Source organism: Protobothrops mucrosquamatus, unplaced genomic scaffold, assembly GCF_001527695.2.
Source record: "Protobothrops mucrosquamatus isolate PMUCROS unplaced genomic scaffold, P.Mucros_1.0 scaffold640, whole genome shotgun sequence".
NCBI classification, from domain to species: domain Eukaryota; kingdom Metazoa; phylum Chordata; class Lepidosauria; order Squamata; family Viperidae; genus Protobothrops; species Protobothrops mucrosquamatus.
The window spans coordinates 368,887-394,438 of NW_015386932.1; the positions used below are offsets into that span (position 1 = coordinate 368,887).

The 25,552-nt window shown below is 50.5% G+C and overlaps 1 protein-coding gene across 1 annotated transcript; it reads right to left on the minus strand.

Moving 5' to 3' along the window:
• Positions 1-7,885: 7,885 nt before the first annotated feature.
• Positions 7,886-25,060, minus strand: SREBF1 (sterol regulatory element binding transcription factor 1). Its single transcript, XM_029284476.1, has 19 exons — positions 24,881-25,060; positions 19,025-19,399; positions 17,980-18,131; positions 17,790-17,897; positions 16,869-17,084; positions 16,281-16,395; positions 15,530-15,720; positions 15,088-15,292; positions 14,101-14,285; positions 13,224-13,485; positions 12,950-13,116; positions 12,384-12,552; positions 11,531-11,639; positions 10,960-11,063; positions 10,644-10,776; positions 10,072-10,219; positions 8,883-9,068; positions 8,391-8,502; positions 7,886-8,207 (listed from the first exon to the last, which is right to left on the minus strand). Exons 1-19 carry the CDS (start codon positions 24,978-24,980, stop codon positions 7,984-7,986), a joined length of 3,261 nt encoding a protein of 1,086 aa, XP_029140309.1. The 5' UTR covers positions 24,981-25,060; the 3' UTR covers positions 7,886-7,983.
• Positions 25,061-25,552: the final 492 nt, after the last annotated feature.

The following is a 25,552-nucleotide window of genomic DNA, read 5'->3' on the forward strand; positions in this document are numbered from 1 at the left end:
GCCAGCCTAGAAAGGGGTTTTTCTGCTGCCCTCTTGTGTCGCATCCACCGCCAGCCTTGACTCATTTGGGAAAAAAAGAAGAAGAAAAGAGAACAGACAGATGAAAGAAAAGAAAAGAAAAGAGAGAGAGAGAGAGAGAGAGAGAAAGAAAGAAAAAGAAAGAAAGAAAGAAAAAGAAAGAAAGAAAGAAAGAAAGAAAGAAAGAAAGAAAGAAAGAAAGAAAGAAAGAAAGAAAGAAAGAAAGAAAGAAAGAAAGGCAGAGGAGGGAAGCAGCTTGTGAAAAGCGTGTTTGTGTTTTGACGCAGGGACAAGGGCCAGCCTTAGGTGAATTCATGGGGAGGAATTCACAGCCAACGTGAATTTATCCCGATAAAGGAAACAAGAGTCTTTTTCTAACGGAAACTCCCTCCCAAGCCAGGGTGGGTCGAGCACAGATGCCCTCCATGGTCAGCTAGAGGTGGCTAAATGTTGAGGAGGGGGCTGTTCAGTTTCTCCTTGGAGGGGGACTTAGCTGTGTCCACAGGGCTCCAGAGGAACAGCCAAGGGAAAAATAGTCCAAATAAACTTTCGGGGTGCATCTTTTCATTCTTTCTTTTTCTTCTTTTTGTTCCCCTTTTCCTGCAGATGCAGCTGCTATAATGGACCCACCTGCTGCCGCCGGAGTCCCTACCCAGCGAGGGGGGGGCTCTGCCTCGGCACGCCCCTTTGCAGTAGCTGCAACCAAGAGGAACTCTGGAAGGAAGGGTCCAGGGAGGAGCCCAGTGCCCACCCTCCCGGGCCCTGTCCTCCCCCCTGCCCCTCCCCTTTGCAATAGTACTTCTACTGTGAATGGACCTGGCCTTGCCAGCCTCGCCTCCTCTTCGCTCAGGCCTTGGCAACTTCCTTGCAAGCTGACCCCAAAGGGCACAAGACCCCCGACGACCCTGCTGCCCAGCTCCTGGGAACCTTCCTCTCCCACCCACCAGGAAGCAGACCGGGGCGGTGCGGCGTCTCCCTTCTTCCCCTCTGGACTTCTTCCATTCCAGATTGGTGCGGGAACCACCACGAAAATCCCATTTTTTTCCTCCTGGTTACTCCATTCCTCTTTGGAGGGGTTTCCTGAACCGGTTCAGGAGAGAAGACAAACTCCAGTTTGGGTTTTGTAGTCCTCCTCTTCTCTTCACCCAGGAGCTGTACCCAAGACTGATCCAGCTGGCATCTACCTAGGCTTGGCCACTGACTCAACTTGTCCACCCAGCTCTTCTGGAAGAGAGTCTTGAGGACTTTGGAAGGGACATCGGATGGCCGGAGCTGACCGGCAGGCACGTGGTGGTCAGCACAGCACGTCCCAAGAACATTTGCTCGAGTCTCTTTCTCTCCAGCAAAGAGGACGGACTCGGCCCCCAGATGGGTCGTCGCCAGGAGAAAAGCGTACAGAAGTCCTCGGCTCCCTTCTTTTTCTCTTGGCTCAGAACTGCTGGACTCCAGGAGGTCTCCAGGTCCACCTTCTCTTTCTTCTGATCTGATCAACTTTTTGCCTTCAGCAAACCTCATGGTGTGTGTGCGTGTGTGCGTGTGTATGTGTGTTTTCTGTATATAGATGTGATCCGCGTGTACAAAGAAGCACCCCAAACCTTTTGGGGACAAACAAGACTGCATCACTTGAGTTCGTTTGCGCATTTTTGTTTTGCTTTCGTCCTTGTTTCCCTCCAGCTCCTAGCCCGGCCCTGAGATGTCATTTGCCCTCTTTCTTCTCACCCCTCCAGGTCTGGCTCGCTCCCCACATTCAAACCAGGAAAGCCGGCAACTCCCAAGATCAGCGTTTCTCAATCTTGGGAACTTCCAGACAGGTGGGCTACAAACTTCCAGAATTCTTGGCTGGGGAATTCTGGGAATTGTAATTCACCGGTCTTGAAGTTCTCGAAGTTGAGAAACACTGAGGAATTCTGAGAGCAGAATGTTCCCATGTTGTGAAGTTCTCGAAGTTGAGAAACACTGAGGAATTCTGAGAGCAGAATGTTCCCATGTTGTGAAGTTCTCGAAGTTGAGAAACACTGAGGAATTCTGAGAGCAGAATGTTCCCATGTTGTGAAGTTCCCACAGTTGAGAAACGCTGGGGAATTCTGGGAGTTGTGAAGTCCACCTGTCATGAAGTTCTCAAGGTGGAGAAACACTGAGAAATTCTGGGAGTTGAAGTCCCCATGCCGAGAAGTTCCAAGGTTAAGACACACTGCCCTAGACTGTTGAGAAGAGACAAAAAGCAGGAAGATCTTTCATGGGACCTTGCCGATAGTAATAGTCTGTGATTTCGTCCCCCATCTTGATTTTGGGGGGGGGGCAGTGAAACAAAGTGCTTGATTCCCATCTGGCCGAATGGTGCGTGAAGTTTCAGGGGAAGGAAACTGGGTTTTTTTGAGCTTAGCAGAACTTATTAAGATGCTCTGCTATTCCATCCATCTTGATGGCCGCTGAAGCCAGTTCATCTGTTCTGACAGCAATTGTGCATTACAGGTACTCCTCGACATAAAGCTGGTCACTTAGTGACCCTTCAAAGTTACAATGGATGTCCCCAGAGCTACTTACAACCTGATTTTGAAGTTCCGATGTCCATCCCTTCCTCAGTTACCTGATTGCACTTGGGGCACTTGGCAACTGGCCCACCTTTATGGCTGTTTGCAGTGTCCCATGGTCACGGGACCACGATTTACAATATTTCTGGAAACCAGCATTTACTTCCAGTTTTGGGCAAAAAATGCCCATTGGGTACAATAGGCTTGCTTAACAACCGTGATGTCTGTTTAATCCTGGCTTCTTGATTTCTAACATGCCTATGGCTATCAGGAACTTTAGTAGGCTACAGATGTTCTTACCTTCATCTGCTCTTCTCACTGCCTCCATGAGTTGTAAGATCCCACCAAAGCTTTCGTACAATGGACCTCTCCTAGTATGATATGACTACAACTCCCAGAATCCCTAAATAGCCTGGGCAAACCACCCTAGACATCTCTTCCTGGATTTGGTTGAAGTTGTGGTGGCACAAAGATGAAGCTCTCTTGACCCACAATCATCAGCTTCCATCTTGCCTCCTGTCACATTTTGTGGCTTACTGTGCAGTGTAAACCTGAAGGGAATGCCGTTTGGAGGAGAGGAAACCAGGATTACAACTCCATTTTCAGTTATGGGGGCTGTCTCTTTGGGATTCCAACAACACCAGAAGCCATAATGTGCCCACGTCCATTGTTGGCATCTGTGCAGTTTGAAGCAGGTTTGTTTAGCTGGAGGCATTACGCAAACCCTGCCAGAGTCCCAAGCAAAACAGAAACATAAGCTTCTCTAGACATAGCTTCTCCCATCTTGCTAGGAACTAGGTAGGACAGAGCCTGTCTTTGGGGCTGACCCCAGACATTGAAAACCAACAGGGGCAGGAAGAGCACTTCCACAAGACAACATCCACCTATAATTGATGCATTTCTGGACTTCACAGGGCTTGTCCCAATCCAACAATGCCCTTGGTTACTATGAGCCTTGGGGGGAGCATCCAGAATCCTCCAGGGTTTACCGTCCAAGACCATCAAGATCCCCTCAAAGGTAGGGAACCTTATCTTGAAGAGTCCCTGAAATGAATTTGATTGGAAGATTTTACTGGTTGGCTATTAAGCCAACCCTTACTATTTGTAAGGCACCCGTAATGACTTAGGTGAGGTGGGCAGTGTAGACATGGGATGGAGAAATCAATCTTGGGCAGCCCCGAGCTGTATGTTGGGTCAGGGTGGAAAGGGACTTGCTCCTGGTGGTTTCTAGAAGACTTTGAAGGAGAAGGTCTAGATCGGACTCACTCTGATGGTTAACCGGGGAAGGTAGCAAGCAAACAACACCTGAGTTGCATAAATTGTATATATCTTGCCCAGCTTTCATGACAGTGTTGTACAATCCAGTAGGAGGGGGAGCTCCTCACTGCCACTCACACCTCTACAGCATTAAATCTGATGGGGGCCTCTCCCCACCCTTCCTCATCCGCTTGGTTTTCTGTTGTCGCTGTGAAAGAGCAACAATCCCACTGCCCTCTGCTTGTAAACCTTTCTGTACACGGTACTCTGTGCGCGTCGCCCGCTGTCCTCTCCGCTACGCCATCCTCGCAGTATGCCCCTCAAGGTTTGCTGGCAGAGGAAGGCCCGTTTCAGAAGCACACCTTCAGACGGCAGGCGGAAGACACCCCCACCCCAGCCCCCCCATCCTCGTCCCCACAATTCCAGCTCTCTTTGAATGGAATCTTGTACATAATGACTGTAAAATGGCAAACTTGTGTGTATTATATATATTGCCTCATTCTATAGTGTATATATATGTATACATATACATATATATAATATATATGAAAGATGTAAATGTTAAAACTAGTGTTCTTATTTAGTATATTGCTTCACACTGAAGATTGTGTGTAACAAGCTGTTTCTAAAAGAAGTTTATTTTCCTTAAGAGTTAAAAAAAACAAAGAAAAAAATCAGGTCATTGCATTCAGAACATCAATAAAGATTCAGCAATTGTTTTGGACATTTGGCGAGTTCCCTAATCACCTATTTTTCAGCCATCTCCTTGGGGATGGGGTGGGGAGATGAGGTCAAAACAGAGGCGATAGATCACCATAACGTGTAGATTCCCAGAAGCTCCACGCAGGATTCCTCAACAATTCTTTGTCAATAGAAGTAGAGTCGAAACCCCCTCAACATCAAAATATGACGGGTATGTAGGCGATACTAGTGAACCTTTCCAATAGAGTTGGGTTTGTGATAATAATAGAATACAATAGAAGCTGGAAGGGACCTTGGAGGTCTTCTAGTCCAGCCCCAGCTTAACCAGGAGAACTACACCATCTCAGACAGGTGATTGTCTAGTCTCTTCTTAAAGATCTCCAGTGATGGAGGACCCACGATTTCTGGAGGCAGGCTGTTCCACTGGTTGATTGTCCTCACTGTCAGGAAGTTTCTCCTTAAATCCAAGTTGCTTCTCTCGATCAGTTTCCAACCATTGTTTCTCGTCCTGCCCTCTGGTGCTCTGGTGAACAACCTGGCCCCCTCTTCTTTGTGGCAGCCCCTCAGATACTGAAACACTGCTATCATGTCTCCCCTATTTCTTCTTTTCTTTAGACTAGCCAAACCCAAGTCCCGCAGCCATTCTTCGTATGTTTTAGCCTCCAGGCCTTTGATCATCTTAGTTGCTCTTCTCTGAATTTTTTCCAAACTCTCAACACCTTTTTTGTGATATGGTGACCAGAATTGGCTGCAGTATTCCAGGTGTGGCCTCACTAGGGTTTTATAAAACGGTACTAGTACTTCGCGTGATCTTGATTCTATGAGTTTTCACATCACCCTGAGGCACAAAATGTTTTACCCCTTTTCTCCTTGCTAAGGAGCATATTGTATGAATCCTGTTAATATTTGTGGACGCTGTTTCTGCAGTGCAGTGCATTTGTCATCTGTGTGGATAAATGTAGACGTATTTTAGAAAGCACCACAGAAGCTGGTATGATTAGCAACCCATTTCCACCAGCATCTTGTGGCTTGAAGGATGCAACCATCATATTAGTCCATGTGTGACCCGTGTAGTCGGTCTGAAGGCATTTTTATGAGTGTCATTGCTCAACAGAACGGTCTACTTAACGTCTTGATGGACTTTTGTGAGGCAACCCTACTGTTGAAATAGGGTGACGTGTTTTTCCAGTAGGTCAGTTCAACATATTTGCTGGCCAATAACAAATCCTAGCTCTCTCAGGATGTTTTCACACTAATAAAATACAATTGCTATCTTCACAGAATATGCTACACTCAAGATCATATGATTTAATGAGATGGCCTGCTTCACACAACACGTTAAAACGATGAGCTCTGAAAACCTGCCACACTGCGTGCTATCTGACCCATCTTTTCACCGAGTCTCGTAGGATGTTGAAACCAATTCTTTGAAACTTTATCATTATTATTATTATTAAATATCCAAAAGAATCTGTCCCACCAGTCCAGTTCAGATGTGAGAGTTGCTTCATCCTTCTGGATCCCCAAAGGCTTGAGTCCTCCTGGACTGAATCAGACCCAAATGTCATGGTTCTGAGGAAGATGCCTCCAGAAAGCTTTCAACTGGGGTGGGAAGAGAGCAGCTACCTCCTTCCCACAACTTCACTGCCCCACATGTGCATAGCTATGACTCAGAACACAGAGGAACTCTTCATTGGTACATTTTAGAGCAGACAAAAGAAGAACTCGGCCAACTCAAGCGGGCTGGGACAACTGGGAGACCAGAAATCTGATGAGCCAAACCAGGGATGTCCCCCCAAGGATCTCACAGCCCTTGAAGACCTCAACAATCAACATGTCCAAGAGAGGGACAACTTTTGCACAGCTGGTGAGAATTCATCAACCGAGAGATTAGCCAAGCCCATTCCCACCATCCTTTGCCCGTTTGTTCCTGCTCCAGGTAATGTCCAGACAAGGAGATATAAATAAGTAGCTGTTTTATTTTATCATCTGTACAAAAACCCTCCCCTGATACTATGAAAATAACTTTTAAAAGGAAGAATCATGGCTGAGCAGCGGTGCAGGCTGGCAAGGGAGCAGACCGAGGCAGGTGCATCACCTCCCACCAGCTATGGGCAGCAATGGGAGCCCTCCAGCTTCTTCACCAACCCCGACCCTCTGGGTGGTTTCCTACCAACCCCTATGGTGGGTCCCCCAAACCACAGTCTAGGGTGGAAGGGGGAAAAAGGCTAGGTTGGAATAAGAAAAACTGCTGCTCTCAACAGCCCGAAGGGTGGAACCACAGAGATATCTCTCAGATCAAACTGTCTCCCTTCTGTTTTCCTTCTAGAAACATTTTTTTAAAAAATCCTATTATGCCTTTTCATGACATATCCTTTGCCATTTTTTTCTCAAAACCCCCAAGTTGACTTCTTCTCCACATGAGTCCATCTTAAGAGAAAGGAAACTATCGTCCTTCTTTCATCCAACTGCTTTCCAACAGCAACAGCTGATATGTGAAGAGATGAGAGTTTTACTTGACCTCAAGGGTTGTAGGTCCACCATGACTGAAGGTCATCCAAGGCCACCACACAAGACCACTAGAAGCTACAAGTGAATTAACTCTCACGCCTTCAAGGGTGGGGAGAAATGCTATTCATAAGCCTCGGCCTCCTTCTCCAAGACTCCAGTTCTGCCAAGGGAGCCTGGCACACTCCTACAGCCCCCTAAGAGACCCCATCCTCTTCTGTGGGTCATCCTTCTCGCCAGTTCTACCAGCTGCCCATGGAATAGCAATGGGGTGATCTGAAGGACAAGTCATTTCAAGGAAACGGCGCCCCCTCCCACATTAAGACATCGAAACCAGCCAACCGCCAACTGAGCAAACTCCAAGCAATTCACAACTGGTCAGATGGACACACACACACACACACACCCCGCCAGGCTGGGCTCTGCCAATAAGCTTCAAAAGAGATGGATAACAAATTGCCAGCAAAGAGGGAGAAGTAGTCAAGCAGCAGCGGGAGTGGCTGGAGAGGAATGGAGTTGGCCACGAAAGAGGTAAGGGCAAAGTCATCATCTGCTGGATAGATGATGTGAGAAATGGAGGCCTGGCTGGCCTCCGAAAGGTGGAGAGAAGCCACTCTGCCCACCAAATGCACCCTGATCGTGGGGAGTCTAAAATCCAAGAGACTCGCGGGAGTTGTGTACACACCCTTCCCCCGGGAAGAGCCAGAAGTCAGCCAGATCCAGCCAGTTGTGCCAGAACGGTTTGTCCCTTCTCGTATATGTTGGGGTCCGTTCAGACGCACAAGAAGAAAAGTGCTAGCTGAGCATCCTTGAGGAAGCAGAGCTGCCTCAGCAGGGAGGGTGGAAGAGAGTCACCACTGCCAGGCTCTGCCAGGCCCCCCCTGCCCCTTTCACCAGCACTGCCACAAGCCACACTGGTGGGGCCACTCCGGGCTGCCACCCTCCTTGCTAGGAACCTTCCAAATCTCTAGCTGGAGGTGACGGTGGAGCCACTGCTGAGCCGGACAATCATCTGCTGGCACTCGTGGAAGGTCCATTTGTCGCCCAGCTTCTCCAGGGAGCGGGCAGCCTCTGCCAGCATGCCCCCCCTTTGGCCTGGTGCCAAAAGCAACGCAGGAGGGAGGTAGGAGCAGGCCAGCTGCAAGGCTTCTGCTTGTTCCCGGGCAGTGGGGCGGCTCTCTTGTTCACCAGCTGGCAGGGAAGAAAGAGAGATGATCACGGGAGGCAGGTGGACACCACAGTGTGTAATTTTGGATCGCCTCGGTGCATCTGCGGCACCCATAAATGTGTACTGGTCCAATGGCTTGAAGACCCAGCTGCGTTTTCAAAAGCCCACCCCCATCGGAAGACCTGCCGAAGCTTGCAGAGGCTCACCTCCTTTGGTTGTAGAAGGTCCTCTCCTGCGGAGGCTTCGGTCAAGCAACTGGTGGGTCCGAGTGGGGCTGGCTCGGGTCATCAGTCGGGCAGTTGCCTCATGGAGGAAGACCTGGAGGAAGAGGGAGAAAAATTAACTCTCGTGATGGCATTTCCACCTCCCCCAGAAATCTTTCCCCCCCACACACACCCTTAGGACAGTTCTGACCTCAGAAGCCAACTCAACCGAAGTGATGAACCTGGGCCACAATTTGGGAGAGAAGGAGGCCGTCAATGGAGCAACCTTCTAAGAAGGCTCCTTCAGCCGGGCCTTTCCGTGTGGCTTTGCCCTCCCCCCTCCTGCCAACCCAGAAATCTGATCCCTATTTGATCACATGAGCACCAGAAAGCTTCTACAACCTTCCCCCATCCTCCCGGGGCACTTTTCAGTGGTCCAGAGGTCAAGTTCTCTCTCTCTAGTTTAAGGGAAGGACACCCCGTGCCGCCATTCACCCTGTGCATTGCAGGCTGGTCCGCTTGCGCCAAGCGGCGGAGAGTGCTGAGATCCTGCTGAAAGCCACGCAGCTCGAGGGCAGACGCCTGGTAGCGGGCTCTGTGGGGCGGGCCCCCCTGCATCTGCTGTTGCCAGAACCTGGTGCGAGTGATCAGGAGCAGGTCACACAAAAGGAACTGCACCGCCTGACAGGGGAGAGAGACACAAAGGAGAGTTGTAGCTGGAGGGTGGAAAGAGTGTGAAGACGTGGCTCCCGCAAACCATGTGGGCTAGGGGAAAAGACCGGTCTCTGCACCCCCTCTTCGGAACGAGAGAAGTCCCACTTCTGCCCTCTTTTAGCAGGCCCCTCCGCTGCACGGGTGCTGCCCCAGGGCTGCACTGAAGGGGCATTGCACATCTTCACCTGCACATGCAATGCAACTACAATGCACCACCGACACAGCCACAGTGTCTTCCACATCGCCATCTCCTGACTGATACGGGGCTCTCCACTCTGCATTTCCCTTCCCACCTTTTATCCCACCCTTCCTACAGCCACGTGCTCCCCTGATTCCAAGCTCCAGCCTCAGAAAGCACGGAATGTATTGGAGAGGCAGGAACCTGCATTTCTCAGGCTCGACAGAACGGTTGGGTCAACCCAGATCTGGCACTTGCCCAGGATCCGTTGACTTGGCACAGAGGGAGGCAAGAAACAGAGTTTAAGTCCTGAGCACAGATCTCCGTTGAGACACTGATGGCTAAATATTGTGGTCAGCAAATCTTCTGTGGATCTGTGCTTCTTTCTGGTCTGAAGGAAAGAGAAGACTTAGCCCTGAGTTGTGTCTGAATGTTGATAGCAGGCAGGCCCAGTCCTAAGTGAGAGGTTTGGTGTCTGGAGCGCTGAGATTTGCAGCCATCTGAGAAACCTAACCACCATTCACCGGGAGCTCTTGGCAAAGATGAGCCAGAGGTTGGTGAACAGCTGGAACAGGACCATCCGCCACTTTCTGTGAAGGTGGACCTAGAGGGTGATTACGGATTGGCCCAGAAGTCACCCTGTTTGCGTTGACCATGTTGAACTCCATCCTTGGTTTTGTCCAACAGCCTCATTCGGAGTTCCTCCCTCCAGCTCTGCAATTCCAAGAGACCCTCCAGAGCTTGAGAGCCCACCCATTCCACCGACACCAGGACACCCCACGTGCAACATACTCTGTCAATAGCGCTTGGAGTCGCGTTCCCTGCCAAGCTGTCCCGCAAATATTCGCCAGCTTTGTCGCACTGTCCCAGGCTGCTGTCCTCTTTGCCCAGCACCCGGGCTGCCTTGAAGGTGTGCAGGGCCGCGCGGGGAAGAGGGTTCCTGCAGCAAGGAGAAGAGCATACCATTTTCAAACTCTCCCAGGTGTGAAAACATCCATCTTGGGAGCCAGGCCACAATGGCCTGGAAACCCCCAAAGGGTGCAGGGGGCATTTCTGACATCCAGGTTTCAAGCTCTTAAGATGGTGCTGGTCTCTAAAATGTGCTACTTTGCAGAAGCCAAAAGAACGGAGGTCATATGCTATGCTCCCCTTTTGGTCACCCCACAAAGAATAATTCTGCAAAGTCTGAGAAATTAAGCAAGGTCACGTGGATCCAACTGGAGTGCGGGAAGAAATGTTCGGCTTTCTTCTATTAATACATGAGCACAGCGGTCCCAGCTGTCTGTTCCTTCCCCACTTCAGCTTTCCTGGGGAAGCTGCCCCTGGGGGTGCTTCAACGGTTTGCACCCACGTAGTGCACTTACTCAGACCCCTGGAGAGCTCGGGGCATGAATTCCACCAGAGGGTAGAGGCGTTCCATGGCCTCCTCGTCCGCTTGCAGTCCATGGATTGCCATGGCAACCACAGATGCCCACCAGTGAGAAACAGGATCAGTACCTAGAGATGGGAGAGGGGAACCCAGTAACCCATAGCTGCAAACTCCTTCACACTCGTGATGCCCGGGTCTACCTTGGCAATTCTCCCTCTTGCCAATTCCATTTCTTTTAGCTTCTCCACCTCTGCATTGCTTTCCAAACCCCCTCTTCCAGCCAGAGAAGTCTCGGGTTTGGGAAGGCTCACCTGTGGCTGAGTCCATGTTGGTACTGATGGAGGGCATTGGGTTGGGGACAGCATCTGCACAGCTGTTGAGGAAATGCAGGTACTCCAGAGCATCTGAAAATTCCCTTTAGCGAGATGAGAGAAAAGTCGGGTGAGTTTCAGCTACCAGCTCAGAAATGCGAAGTCATTTGAACCTTCTGAGGACCGGGAGGAAAGAGTCTTCTGCTGCCAGTAATAATCCTTTGGATGTTCCTGCTCAGGTCAACCACGCTGGAAATTACTCTTGGGTAATTGCCATGAGTCTCTTTCCTTCAGGTCAGCATCTCCTTCTCCAAAAACCACCATAAGGTTGGGTGAGATATGGAAAGAGTTGGAGGAAGGAATGAAGTGGGCTACACAGTCATTGCTCTTCCAGCCCATTGAGCTGAATTAATGGCACACACCATTACAGATACCAGCTCAACCTCAAAATCTCTCTCCATCATTGCTGGTTTGGGAGAAGCACCTAAGACGGAGGGACAGGAGGGCCAACCTTCTCTAGAGAAAGATTCTTCAACTGGAGCCCAAGGATTGGGAGAAGTATGGTCCTTACCCCTCACTGTGACTGGCAGGGGCTGGGTTGTCCAGCCTGGAGACGCAAGAAAGAGCTTTCTCAAGCAGATGTTCTCGGAAGAGTTGTGTCACCTGAGCCAGGGGATTTGCTGGTGAGAGAAAGAGACCTGTCAGACAGCTCAGCTCAGGCATCTGAATCTCTCCCGACACAATCAGTAACTCAGGAGCCCCTTTAACGCAATGCAACAACCCAATTCGTGCCAACAATTCACGCCTCTCCAGTGATTACAGGGGCAATAGATGGACCCTTCAGGGACCACAAGAGACAGAGACTGAAGGCTCAGATCAAGGTTAACATTCGCCTGTTGGGCCTTAATTAATCAACCAGTCAATCAATCAATCAATCAATCAATGAGTTTGCCCAACAGGGGTCTTAGTTGAGGGTTAGCTCCACAGCAAACAAGCCAAGAAAAAAACTAGCTCTCCTTAGGCTGGGTAAAAGATCTGGATTCTGGAATTTGCAGAATATGCTAAGCCCCATCCCACCCTTAAGCATCTTGGCAAACAGGACCAATAGCTCAGAGGGTCCTCATATCCAGCAATTGAAGAGAGAGGCACCGTAAGAATAGACAAATGACTCTCCAACTCAGCTTTGTAGTGTCCGTTGCTATCAGTTACTGTGACTACATTTCTAGACTACTCTTCAAGAATTGTCGAGTGCAGGCATTCCATATACTGATAAAAAATAAAATTTCCCTTTTACAAAAGCACAGAACCGTTAAAAACACTAGGCAGCCTATTTGAAAGCAGATGCCCGCCTCTTTTGGGCTCCTCTCAAATCTGCAGGGCCAGGTCAGCTGCCCAATCTCCCTGCTCCTTGTAGCCCACTCTACCTGGGTGGCTGGTGGAGCTGTAGATACTTTCCCGTGGAGAGCTTTTCACCGCCCAGTCACCATCCACGAAGAACCGGTGTCCCACGGGGTGGCAGAGCCACTGGAGCGCAGGAGGGACGGTGCCATTGTGGGATAGCAGCACTTGTCGGGCACTGCTGAGGAAGAACCGCTGTGGCGGGCAAGAAGGCAGGGTTAGTCTGGGGCACGGTGAGTTAACCTGGGCAGTGGCTATTTACAAGCCTTCCTTATGGCAAGGAAGGGGGCTATAAGAGATGGGAGGAATGAGGTGGAATTTCAGGGGCTCATGCGACAGGTAATCCTCAATTTACAACTTACAACCCTTCATTTAGCGACGTTACAAGGATGTTGAAAAAGGTCCTCACGCTAATGAGTGTTAGCTGGCTGGGGAATTTGGGGATTTGAAGTCCACACCTCTTACAGTTGCCAAGGTTGGACACCTGTGCCCTATGTCATTCTGGATAAATGGCTGCCCAATCTCTTCTTCAAAACCTCCAGTGATGGAGCAACCACAATTTCTGGCATTGCACACAGAGAGACTCACTAACCGCTAGGAAGTGGCAACAGTGGTGGAGGCTGGTCTTCACGCGCAGGGCAGCAGCTACGTAGACTTCAGCCAGCGTGGCCACCGAGATGGCATCCCCAGCACACTCGGCCAGGTTGACCGCGCTCAGCGCCATGTTGATGGCAGACAGGTGGCCTGCAACGTGCTTTCCTGGGGGAAGAAGAAGAAGAAGAAGAGAAGAGCCCTCAGATGGCACCAAGGTGTTGCTGATTGTGTCTGCCCAGTGGGGAAAGCGAGGGGTCTTCAGAAGTCTTTACCTGTCATGTGAAGCTGATGCAGCCGGTGGTAGACCAGGGCCGCGTCGCAGGCGCTCTTGCGCACGTCGGCCTTGAGCTCCTGATCTCGGAAGAAGCCCCCGGCTCGGCCAGCCAGCCAACGTCCTACCCAGAGACGCTGGAGGATGTGCCGGATCAGGTTCCACAAGAGGCTGCAGGTGAGATCCAGGTTGCATGTGGGGAGGGGGCGTCTGAGTGCTTTGAGGGCTGTCCACAAGTTCTGGGATGCTTGTGCAAAATCCCCCTAAAGCAGGAGAAGAGACTTCATAATAAAGGAATGCAGACGAGGAGTTAGACTCAATGCAAACCCTCCAAGGACGAGGATTGGGGGGAGGCATCTTTCCGCCCAGGCGTTGATGGTTCTGTCTAGTCATTTCTCTTCCATTCTCTTGGACTACAAATCCCATCCTTTTAACCATTCTAGCTGCTAGAAGATGACTTGGAGGCCACTGTAGCCATCTACTACTGCCTTCCAATCCCATGGACTACAACTCCCATCCTTTTAACCATTATAGCTGACAGAAGACAGGACTTGGAATTTTATACGTAATTGGATGCAATTCACAACTGCCTTTCTTAGTGATGGAAATTCTGGTCCCAGCTGTGATTGTAAACTAAGGAATGCCTGTAGTGTGAGGATACTACAGGCATTAAGTGTTAAGTGATGGCAGCTATCTCAAGACCGTCCTCAACCTGTGAAGATCAACCTCCCGTGTTGCTTTATTTCCACTGGCTTCCTGTTCGTTTCTTGTCTTGATTCAAAGCGTTGAGTTGGCATTAGAAACTCTGCCGGGTTTTGAACCCAATGCTGTATTTTCTTCCCTGAGGAAGGAAAAAGCCCTTTCCTGGAGTTACGTACCCGAGCCAAGTCAAGGTCCGCCTGCTTGCGGTGTCTCCAGAAGATGACCGAAGACTCCGAGTGGGGTCGCGTGATGGGCTCGCCGTAAATGAAAAGCCGGACGAAGGCACCACAAACGATCAGCAGGTTAATCATCCAGAAGAACAAAGTGGGGAAAAGCCACTGGAACTGGGGAACAGCAGCATCTGGACACAAAAGCCCAAATCAAAGGAGTGAGCGGGCATCTCTCAGACCCCGAGAAGCGCAGGTGTGCCCCGGCCCCTCCAACGCAGAGAGGGTTTGGAAAAGCAGTGAAAATCCATCAGCATTTTTTCTACACGCTGCTCCTAATACTTTACATGTTGCAGACAATTTCCTTTGGTATACAGGTAGATAACCCCCCCCCAACACCTCTTCCCCATGTGTCTCTTGCTCTTTTCCTTTTCACCTTTGCATATTTTTAAATCAATGTTAGTTTAAAAATAACTTTTATTGTTCCTTTTATAGGTTGTGAGCAGCCTAGAGTCGCCTTTAGGCAAGATGAGTGGCATATAAGTGGCATTTATTTATTATAATTAGATTAGATAGATAGATAGATAGATAGATAGATAGATAGATAGATAGATAGATAGATAGATAGATAGATAGATAGATAGATAGATAGATAGATAGATGATAGATAGATAGATAGATAGATAGATAGATAGATAGATAGATAGATAGATAGATAGATAGATAGATAGATAGATAGATAGATAGATGATGGATGGACAGATAGACAGAGAAGTTTTTCTCAACCTTGGTAACTTTAAGAGGGCTTCAACTCCCAGAATTCTAGGAGTTGAATTCTACTCATCGTAAAGTTATCATGGTTGAGAAACACTGAGATTGATAGATGATAGATGGTGATGATAGAGAGAGAGAGAGAGAGATAGTCAGACACAAAAACGAAGCCTTCCCAGTAGCCCCTGTCCTGCAGCCTCAGCCCAGGGGGTGTCTTTTACTCACTTTCTGACTCGCCCACGGCCAGGATGCTGCGCTTGGAGCCATCATGGTTGAAAGCCTCTGAAGAACCTCCGAGGCCGACTCCTCCAAGCAGGGAAGAAAGCGGGTTGAAGGAGAGACAGAGGAAGACAAAGGCGCAGAGAGCCATGCGGGACCTGTCCAGCATTCCCAGGCTGCCCGGTGGAGGGGCTGGATATTCGGGCTTCACCTACAAAGAACAGCCACTGGGTAAGTTTCTGAAAAGAGAGGGCGGGTCCAACGACCACTCCAAGACAAATCCTGCCCAAAATCTGGCCAGCCTTGGGTCGTTTAGAGGAAAAAGACAAAGCAGCCCCCTTGGATTTCTTTAGGGGTTGTTGATCCCTCAGATCAGCAGAGGTTTCTCCTGGTCTTTGGGCCGACCCAATGGCCCAGGTTCTCCTGGAGCCTTTGCTCCCGTTCTCACCTTGGCCTCCTCGCACGAAGGGCTGTCTGGCTCCGAGTCGGTTCCACTGATGGCGCCGAAGGAGAGCGGGCTGCTGTGCGAAGGGGAACCGGCATCTGAGGGTGGAGGCGTCAAAGCGTCCATCATCTTCATTCCTTCTGCTGGATCCTCCACGTTTCCACCAGACATGGCCACCAGGTCTTTCAGGGACTCTGCAGAAGGAGAGAGCAGAGCAAGGGTAGAACCGAGATGGGATATCCAGACTCTCTGATCAATTAGGTTTTCTTGAGGAAGGCCGAAGAGGTTGAATTCCTACAAGGCCAGCAATCATCCAATAGAACCGCAAGAGGGTTCAGCCAACGGTTATTCCAAAAATCAAAGAAAATATATTCAGTCTCAGCAGAAATCAGATCAAAGTCTGTCCTCACTAGCAGGGAGTTGACAGGAAAAAGTGTCTGAGAGAAGAGGAATTTAGGCAAAAAACCCACCAGTTTTTCCCAACAGGATCCAGCTGTTTCTGCTGATCACTAGGCAATGTTGACATTGGCTTCTTGGTAGGTGGCGAAAATCCACCCCAAGTTAAAAGAAAGATTTCTGCTTTCCACCAGGGTCTGCAAGGGGGACTTTGAAGCCAGGCAACTTGTAGATTAATCTGCCAGCCTGGTCTTGACACCCCTCCCTGCTGATCTCCTTGGTCTCAAACCCACAAGAAGAAAAGGGCCCCCTGGTTTGTGTGTGTTTGTGGGGGGGGGTGTACATGCATGAAACTCACTGTTGTTCTGTGCTGCCATTTTAAGGGTCATGTTCTCCCCCTTCAGCTTCTGGTTGGTCTGCTTCAGATAGCGGATGTAGTCAATGGCTTTGCGCAAGATGGCTGACTTGTTCAGCTGCCAATGGGGACAAAGAGAAAGAGGCTGGGTTTATGGGGGTCCAGCCAAAGGCAAGGACAAGAGCACCTTCTCTCTACATGACCTGAATTTGCCTAAAATGAACAAAGCTGCTTGGGATATCCCTGGCCCAGCCTCATATCTAGCTGAGATCCGTCAACTCAAGTCACCATCAAGATTCCAAGGAGAAAAAACCATGTGCTTTCTGCTGTTCCCACATTAACAATGAAGAGCAAACCAAAATAAGAAACCAACAGAGCGGCCCAGACATGATCAAGGTCAAACCAGGTTTCCTAAGCCAGAAACACCCAAGCACCCACCATGACTTTCCTCCCATATCAAAGGAAGAGGCATCTAACTTTCCACAGGTGAAAACTCCCTGACGGTTAAGATAGGAGAGAGTTTCCCAAGCAAGGACTCAATGCTTTACACCCCCAGGACATCCACCACCCCACAGAAACAGGGGTAGCTACCTTGGCTTCTGTCCCCACAACCAGGGCCTTCAGCTCAGCTATCTTGTCATTGATGGAGGAACGATAGCGTTTCTCAATAGCATTGTGAGCGGTGCGCTTCTCGCCCTTGTTCTGGCTGATGAAAGGCTTCCCAGCGGTCAGGCGGTTGATGGGCAGCTTGTCGGTGTCCACCATCAGTGGCACTGTCGCCAGGATGGTGCCCCCACTCATCAGGGTCTGCAAGGAAGGGGAAGAGAGGAGCTGCAGAGAACTTGAAGACTTCACCATAAACATTGGCTGTCCTGGGGCAGGAGAGGTCAAGCTGAGCATGATGTGGTCTCAGCTGGCTGAGGAGAGAGCTAAGAACATTTCAGGAGGACTCTGCTAGCACATATGATTAGCACAATGTATGTGTAACTCATTTCATTCATTGGCTTTCATGAACTACAGCTTATCCTGGGGGAAGTGAAGGAAAAGTCAATGTGGGAGCAGCAGACAGAATTCTGTTTTTCTCCATCACACTTCAGCACATTCTCAATATCACCACCTTCTATTGGTGGCACAGTGGACAGAATGCAGTATTGCAGACTAATTGTGCCAACTGCCAGCAGTTCGATCCTCACCAGCTCAATGTTGACTCAGGCTTCCATCCTTTCAAGGTGGGTAAAATGAGGACCCAGATTGTTGGGGGCAAAAAGGCTGACTCTGCAACCACTTCGAGAGGGCTGTAAATCCCCGTGAAGCAGTATACAAGTCTAAGTGCTATTGCTATTGTAGGACCCCAAAATAAGCTGCTATAAAGGAATCAGGCGAAGTTTTTGGCAGATGTCTCAGATGTGCAAAGGGGAGAGAATTCTCAACCCAAAATTTGAGAATTAAAAAAGAAGAAGAAATGGATCAAAAGAGGCAGAGGAACCAAGACTCAGAGAAATAGGACCTTACTGGCATCTGCAAGGATGTTGAGGAGACCACTGAGCTGGTGGTCTTGGCTCCAGAGACTGTGGTCAGAAGGAGGGAGTCGGCCTTGATGAAGTGGGGCTGCAGAAGGACCTGTGGGAAGAAAACGTGGTTAGGACCAAGCATGAATGTGCACCAGGGAAGAGGGTGGTCCCATCTCCTAAGTCCTACTCACCGGCACTTGCTGGACCATCTGGGGACTACTGGCAGCCAGAAGCTGTTGGGGGGCGATGTTCTGGAATGACGTTGGCTTTGGTAAAGGCTGCGTCTGCTGGGGCTTGGGGGACACCAGCGGAGGTTGCTGGGGTGTCCCTGCTGGCTGGGGAGCTAGGAAAGAAACCCCAAAAGATTGGAGATGCCTTCTACAGCAGCGGGGCAGACCCCTGGGCCAAACCCACCCACAGAAGCCTGGCACACACAAGTAGAGCTAACCTTGGATGTGCCCTCAAGAGCCCTGCTGGATCACAACAAGCAAATGAGATGATGGGAGGTGTAGTCCAACAGTTCTGGAGGGTTCTCCAGACATTAAGGCAAAGCCCTCAGGACCTATCTTTCCAGTCCTTAGAGACCTTGGAAGCCCCACCTGTGAGCCTACAGACTTTCCTTAAAGATGGACAACCTATCATGGTCTGAAAACTTTGAGCATGATGGTGTGATTTTTCAGACCCACTCCAGAAACTCATTCTTCTTGGGGGGGGGGCAACTTTTTCAGCCAGACCTTGTGGTCATGTCTTTAGGAACCACTGTGCTGTCAAGTTAATAGACAGTGGAAAGTTTCACTCTATTTGCTCAGGGGAGCTTTGATGAAAGGCAATGACTTTATATTCCAGTATTTGAGAAGCTGCCACAATGAAGAGGTGGTCAACTTATTTTCCAAAGCTCCAAAAGGCAGGACAAGAAACAATGGATGGGAACTAATCAAGGAGAAAAGCAACCTGGAATTAAGGAGAAACTTTCCAACAGTTAGAACAATTAACCCAGTGGAACGGCTTGCCTCCAGAAGTTGTTAGGTGAGCATCACTGGAGGTTTTTATGAAGAGACTGGACAGTCACTTGTCTGAAATGGTATAGAGTCTCCTGCTTGAGCAAGGGGTTGGACTAGAAGACCTCCAAGGTCCCCTCCAGCTCTATTCTGATTGACTTCATGGAGGTCCGTTGGGAGGCCCAGACAAGGCTCACAATAGCAAATTAAGCTCTCTTCCCATCCTTACCAGAAATACTATTTTGGTTCTGGAAATCCATCAAGGGCTGGGTGGAGAAAGGCAGCTGGGCAGCTGGAACAATATTTGGAGACGGTATCCTTCCGGTGGGCAGCTGGCTTTGAGTTGGGCTGAGCGTTGAGGCCAAGGATTCCTCTTTGACATCCACCGGAGATGGTGGCATGTTCTGGCAAGCGGTGGGCAGTGTCTGGAAGCTGGGTGGAGATGTGGGTGGAAGGTGGAACAAGCTTGTGGAAGAGGGGGCCTTTGCCCCCAAATAGTTGCTGAAGAGGCTGGGTCCATGGGGGTTCAGATCAGGAGGAAGCTGAGAGCCGAAAGATGTGTCCATCAGACCAGAGAAGTCATTGTCTTCGGTGGAGATCAACTGGAGCATATCTAGAAAGCCCAGAGGAGAATGAGAACTGTGATTCTGACCTGGAGGATCACTGCTGAGGACTATTTCAAAGGGATAACGCAATTGACTTGGGAAGGCTTACGGGATTTAGGGTGGGGGTCTCCAGACTGGGCAACTTTAAGACTTGTGGACTTCAACTTCCAGAATTCCTCAGCCAGCCATAGTGGCTGGCTGAGGAATTCTGGAAGTTGAAGTCCACAAGTCTTAAAGTTGTCCAGATTGGAGACCCCTGATTTAGAGGGAGAGAGAAAGGGGGGTACAGAGAGGACAAAAGGGCGAAACAGCACCACTGCCTGATATAATGAATGCATTTGAGCCAGGATTCATGAAATTCCCACCCTCTAACCCTGATTGAATTCCTAGAAACTACATGGGGACTGCAACTCTCTGCAGGAGATGGGCAGTTTAGAAAAATGAAATAATAAATAAGTAAACTGGTACCCAGAACTAGTGTAAAAATGACTTCATTCATCAACTGGAAGGAAAACAGAAAAGGGCTCAACTCTGACCATGCAGAGAGCACATTCACACACTCTGGCATTCAGGAGTGGGGAGAATCTGGGTCAGAGGAATTATCACAGGTCCTTCTAGACTGTGGCTTCTCCAAGCCAGGATTGTCATCCACATCCTTATTTTCAGCCAGGGAGGTAACAGTGGGTGAGAACTGGGTCGTGGAGAAGGTTGACCCACTTACTGTCTATGAATGTTCAAGGAAACCATCTGGAACCCTCTTTTGGTGCTACCAAGCCTGGGTTCCAATTCCAGGATCCAATGTCACCAGCTTCTGGTTGTTGCCATCTCTTGAGAATCACAACTCAACATGCTCTGCTTTGGGTAAACAGATTTCCTATTTTGGCCGCCTCCCACCAGCTGACCTTAAATTAACTGAATCCAGCTGTTCTTGTCTTATTTTCTGGCCCAGGAAAGGGGGGGCAGGCTTCCCTGCATGTTTTAGTCTTTCTAAATGGAGCATTCAGCTTCCTTCTAAATTCTTGGCGCTTGGAACATCTGCTGGATCTGACCGAGAAACCTTTGCCCCGTTATTCGTAAAAGCTGGCTAAAATAAAATATTGTGTCTTCTTTCCAGCAAACAAACAAACAAACAACAAAGCCGACGAATTGCCATTTCAAATGATGGTGGTTGGGAATCTTGCGGGCAGAAAAATGGGTTGGTCTCGGCTAGGGGCTGCGGGCACAAAGGTCACCCCTGCCGCAACTCTAGGGGGGGCCCATTGCACCCCAATTCCTCCCCCCTGCAGGACTGTTCCGACCCCCTGCCAGAAAGGGCCAGTTGGGGGGGTCTTTTCCCCCACCCGCCGACACCTGCTGATCCATCAGCGTTGCAGGTGCACATCTGGAGAGCCCCAAAAAAGGGACCCAACTTGCAACAAGAGAAAAAAAAAAGTCCCGTTGCAAGAAGGCAAAACAGGCGCCTTCCAGAGAGACCCGCCTTTGGTCCTGGGGAAAAGTGGGGCTTGCAAACCCTGGTTACACCCTTGTTGGGAAACTTGGGATCTGGGTTTGTTTGGCTGTTTTTTTCCCTTCCTCTCTGGGCCCTCCTCCCCCTCCCCCCCTCCCCCCCCAGCGTGTTGGAAAGAGGGTTGCATGGTGAATCACAGATTTAGCATGAGGTGATCAGGCTGGGCCAATCAGGGCCGGGCGAGGAGCTGCTGCAATGCTGGAGCGTGTGGCACCTGGGTTACTGCCGTGCATTCGGCGTTAACCCTTTCCCTGCCTCTGGCGGCAGAGGGGTTACTCCAGGTCATTGCACGGTTAACCCGTTCGGGGCTGGAGCTTTGCAGGGGACGAGGGAGGCCTCGCTGCTTTGGGGGTTCACCTTTCTGGGTTTGAAACATGCTTTGCCAGATGGGGGCCCTTAGCTGGGAGAGGTGGCATCCCAGGTAAAGTGTCCCAGGGGCTCCCCCGATTTTGAACTCATCAAAGGTTCCAGGAGGAAGTGAAGGCTCTGAAAAAGTCTCCTATCAATCTGGCATGGGATGGGGGAAGGTGGGAAAAAAAACCACAACGTTCCTTGTGTTTTTAACAACAACAACAGTAGCAGGCAGAAACTGATCTCGACCTGCTCTGTGGTTTCCCTCCAGCCCTGTTCGACTCTGGTTTCCATATTCTTCAGTCAGCCTGATCAATGGCTGGGGATTATGGGGCTGAAAGTCTTGCACGGTGGGCAAGCGGAGGTTTGGAATGGATGCTTTCAGGAAAGCTCTTTCTAAAAGTTTCCGAAAGGGATCCGCTTCTGAGTTTGCTCTGCTTTCAGAGAAGGTGAATTCAAAGCTTTCCAGGGTTGGTGGTACACGTGGTCTCTGGGGATCAAGCTGCTGTTAGGTGAGGGGTACGGGCAGTGGAAAAGCTGGCAACTAACAACTTGCCAACGATGATTGCATGGCTTGGAGCATGAGAGAGTCTAAAGCAGGTTGGACTGTTGCCTGCCAGCTCAGCACCATCCTCTTGCATCCTGAAAACCTGGAAGATTCTGACCTTGTCTTACCAAAACCTCAGAGGAATCTGGTTACCCTTTTTTCTGACTAACCGATGGTCTTCAAAGGCACAAATATTCATAAGCCACGTCTAAAGCCACTTCACGCCGCTGATAAAGCACGCTGGGGCTCACAAATGCATCTGGCTTTCAAGAGCATCGGTTAATCAGAAAAGGGGCGACCAGATTCCTCCTGGATTCTGGAGACCAAGTTGGGTCTCCTCCGACCACCTCATCTCCCAAAATTGATCAGGTGATGCATCTAATTTTGGGAAGGGCGGAGTCCCAACACATCTGGAGGGCCACAGCTTTGGCATCCCTGGAAAAAGGAAGGAAGGAGGTGCCACATTTGGGGCGATATCTAGTGTTGTTCAGATGGCCAAAAGGTGTCTCCTAAAAACAAAACGGATTTTGCTTGGAAAGAATAAAGGAAGGATTTAGGAGGTGGAGAAACACACCTGAGGTTACCTGTCTCCCAGAAAAAGTTGAAAACTTTTCCAGAAGGACTTTGGGAAGACACAATGCTATGTTGGGTTTCTAATGTATTTCCGTATCTATTTTTGATATTTTTATGTCTTGGTCTCGTGAGCTATAGAGACTCTGTTTATGATTGCAAAGGGATATATATCTGAGAAATAAGCAAACAAATAATTAAAGGTCTCACAATAAGTGGCTTGGATGTTGTCTGATTCTTGGGATGTTTGCTTTTTGTCTTTCTGGTGTTTTGGAGAAGTGGGGCTGTGATTTTTCATGTTTATATATATATAAATCTCATTTAAAACAGTTGGGAATCCTATGGTTCGCCATATTGATGCTTTGCTCACATTGGGATTTTTCTTGGGATCATTTAAAGAAGTTTTGGAAGCTGCCTGAAGTCTTGTGAGGCAGGAAGTAGAGGAAGATGCGTAATAATAAACCAAAATGAAGCAAACCCGACCTCAAGACGCCGCCAACACAATCACACCAAAATAGAAAGTTTTGCCACCAAAAGGAAGGTGGCGAGATTCAGACAGAAGCTGATGGTGCTTCTCTGGCTGGCCTTCCTGGGACCTGCTGTGGGGCACAATCGAGATTTGAGCATTAAGCCAGCTCCCCATAATCTGCCCCAGTTGCCTGTTAACAGCAGTCACTGTTGAATTTTCAAAAATCCAGTATGATGCTTTTTTTAAAGGGCACCTTAAATCTTCCCTATACTAGGAAGATTTAGGACTCTAGTAATTTGCTCTTTAAGATACAGAGTCAGCTCAAGTTAGAAATTAAAGTGGAAGTAAAAGGGATTTAGTCTTGGGGGTAAAAGTTAAACACCCATGAAGTGTACAAAGGGGGACTTTAGGGGTGTTGAACCTTTTAGAGGCGTATAGAAAAAAGAAAACTGGAAGAGGTCCCGGAAGCTGAGAAAAACTCGCCAAAATTTCTTCTACGGTGTCTCCCCAAATCCTATCACAGCCCTTCTCCATCTTGACGACTCTGGCAGCCATACCCATCATCCCCAGCTCACATGGATGGACAGTGATGATTGCTGGAGAGCAGGGACTCTCTACTCTGCCAGCAGGCCCAAGCACGGGCATCGACTCCTTTCTAAATTAAATCCATTTTTCTCCTCCACTCCCTCATGTCCAGGGAGGTTTATATCGCACATGCTCCTTGGTCTTTTTCTCCAGAACAACAACCCTGCCAGGGAGGCTGTGGTGGGCAAATGCACCTGGCCCAAAGCCTCTCAGTCAGCCTCCCCAGCTGAAGGTGGACTCGAACCCAGGTTCCTTACCCTCAATGTTTAGCTGAATTCCTTTTTTTTTTTTTTCCTGTCCAGTTTTAGACTGTGGGCTCATTGGAGCAGAGATTTATCTGCCTGCAGAGCAGAAGAACCTCCATGGTTTGGTAAGCAGAGCCATTAGCAGTGGTTCCTCAACCAAGCAGCTTGAAGTCCACCCATCTTCAAGTTGCCAAGGTTGAGAAACACCCGCATGAGAAGGGAAACAGGAATGAATAGATGCCCAGTTATAACGCCAAGCATCAGGTGGGCATTTCAGCTCCAACTGCCCATTGCAAGGCTGTGTGGGCAGCATTTCCAAATGAGTCCGGGCTTGGGAAGCCCCCCTGCCCAGCTCCTCCCTCTGCGGAAGACCCTGAACCTTCCTCTCCCAGCGCAGATGACCGACAGTAACCCAGCCCGTGACGTCAGGCCCTCCACAGACACCCGGGAGGAAGAGGTGGGCAGGGCCTGGAGGGAGAGCTGCCAGCCCTGGCTGCCAGCCCAAGCTTGGGGGGAACGGCGGGGCTTTTTCGCCACCGTTCTATCCCAAAGGCTGCTCTTGTGTTCCCTGGATCTTCTTCTGCTCCCCACCGCCTTGTCACAGTGACCCAAAGGCATGTTATTGTCCTTAGGCTGAGCACTCTCCCTGCAGCTCCACGTGGATGCACCTCAGACCCCATGGTGCCCAGCCTGCCTGGCTAAGCATGGGACCTGGAGTCCACCCCACCGGGCCTGGGAGGGTCTCTGCCAGGGACGCCACCCCCAACCCAAGGGGGACCCTGTCTCCCAATTTTCTGGCAGGCGCTCCCCGTCTTCCCTCGCCCGGTCCTGCCTCGCCAAACACACCCAGCCTTTCCCCACGCGCGACGGATGGGGAGCCCCGCTTTCCTCCTGAAGCGGGGGGGTGCCGTCCCACTGAAAGGCACCGCGGACCGTCGGGGGGAGGACAGGGTGGGCAAGCAGCCCGGGGGAAGGCTGAGCAGGCACTTTCGGCGCACGCAGGCACGCGCGCACACACACACACACACACACACACTCGCCTGCGCCCGGCGCTCTTTGCAAAAAGCCCGGCAGAGAGCCGGCTTCGGACACGGAGGGGAAGACCCTCCGTCGGAGGCACCTCCTGACCCGACGCTCCCGGGGCCGGAGGGGAGGGGGTCTTCCCCGGCCGGGGGTGCCCAGGAAAGGGCGAGGCGCCCCTTCCCGCCTCCCTACCGTCAATGTCGCTCAGGAGGGCCGTGTCGATCTCGGTGCTCTCGTGGAGCGTCAGCGAGAGGTCCAGGCCGTCCAGGGAAGGCTCTCCGAAGGGGTCCATCGCGGCGGAGCTTGTCCCCAGCGCCCCTCGCCGGAGGAGCCCCGCCTCGAGGGGCAGAAGAGGCGAGGATTTGGAGGAGGGGGAGAGGGAAGGAAGGGAGGCAGGACAAGCGGAGACGCCCGGGTCGCACTTCGGGCTGACTCCCGTCCTCGGTCTCCGAAAAAAGCCGGCCCCTTCCCGCGGGGGTCTCGCGCTGGGGGTCTCCGGCTGCGCGAGGCTCCTGCGGCGGCTGGAAGGAGACGCGGTCAGTTGTGAACCGTAGCTCAGACCTGTGACCAGCGGCGGGGAGGAGCCTGGCCTGGGGCCCCGCCCCTCCGCTTCTTTCCATTGGCGGGGGGGGGGAGGGCGTGAGCCGCGGGTGCTTTCCGAGACTTGAGGCATCTTTGCGCTCCGAATCTGGGCGGGCGGGCGGGCGGGCTGATGGTGGGGGGGGGGGGGGTGGGGGATTGTGCCCCGGTTCGATTTGGGGCGGGGGTGGCAATAGACAGTGTGCTTTCCGTGCAGGAAGAACTGCACCTGTTGGATTCCTGCCACACACCTGGAAGAGGCAGAGCTGGGAAGGAACAGGTGGG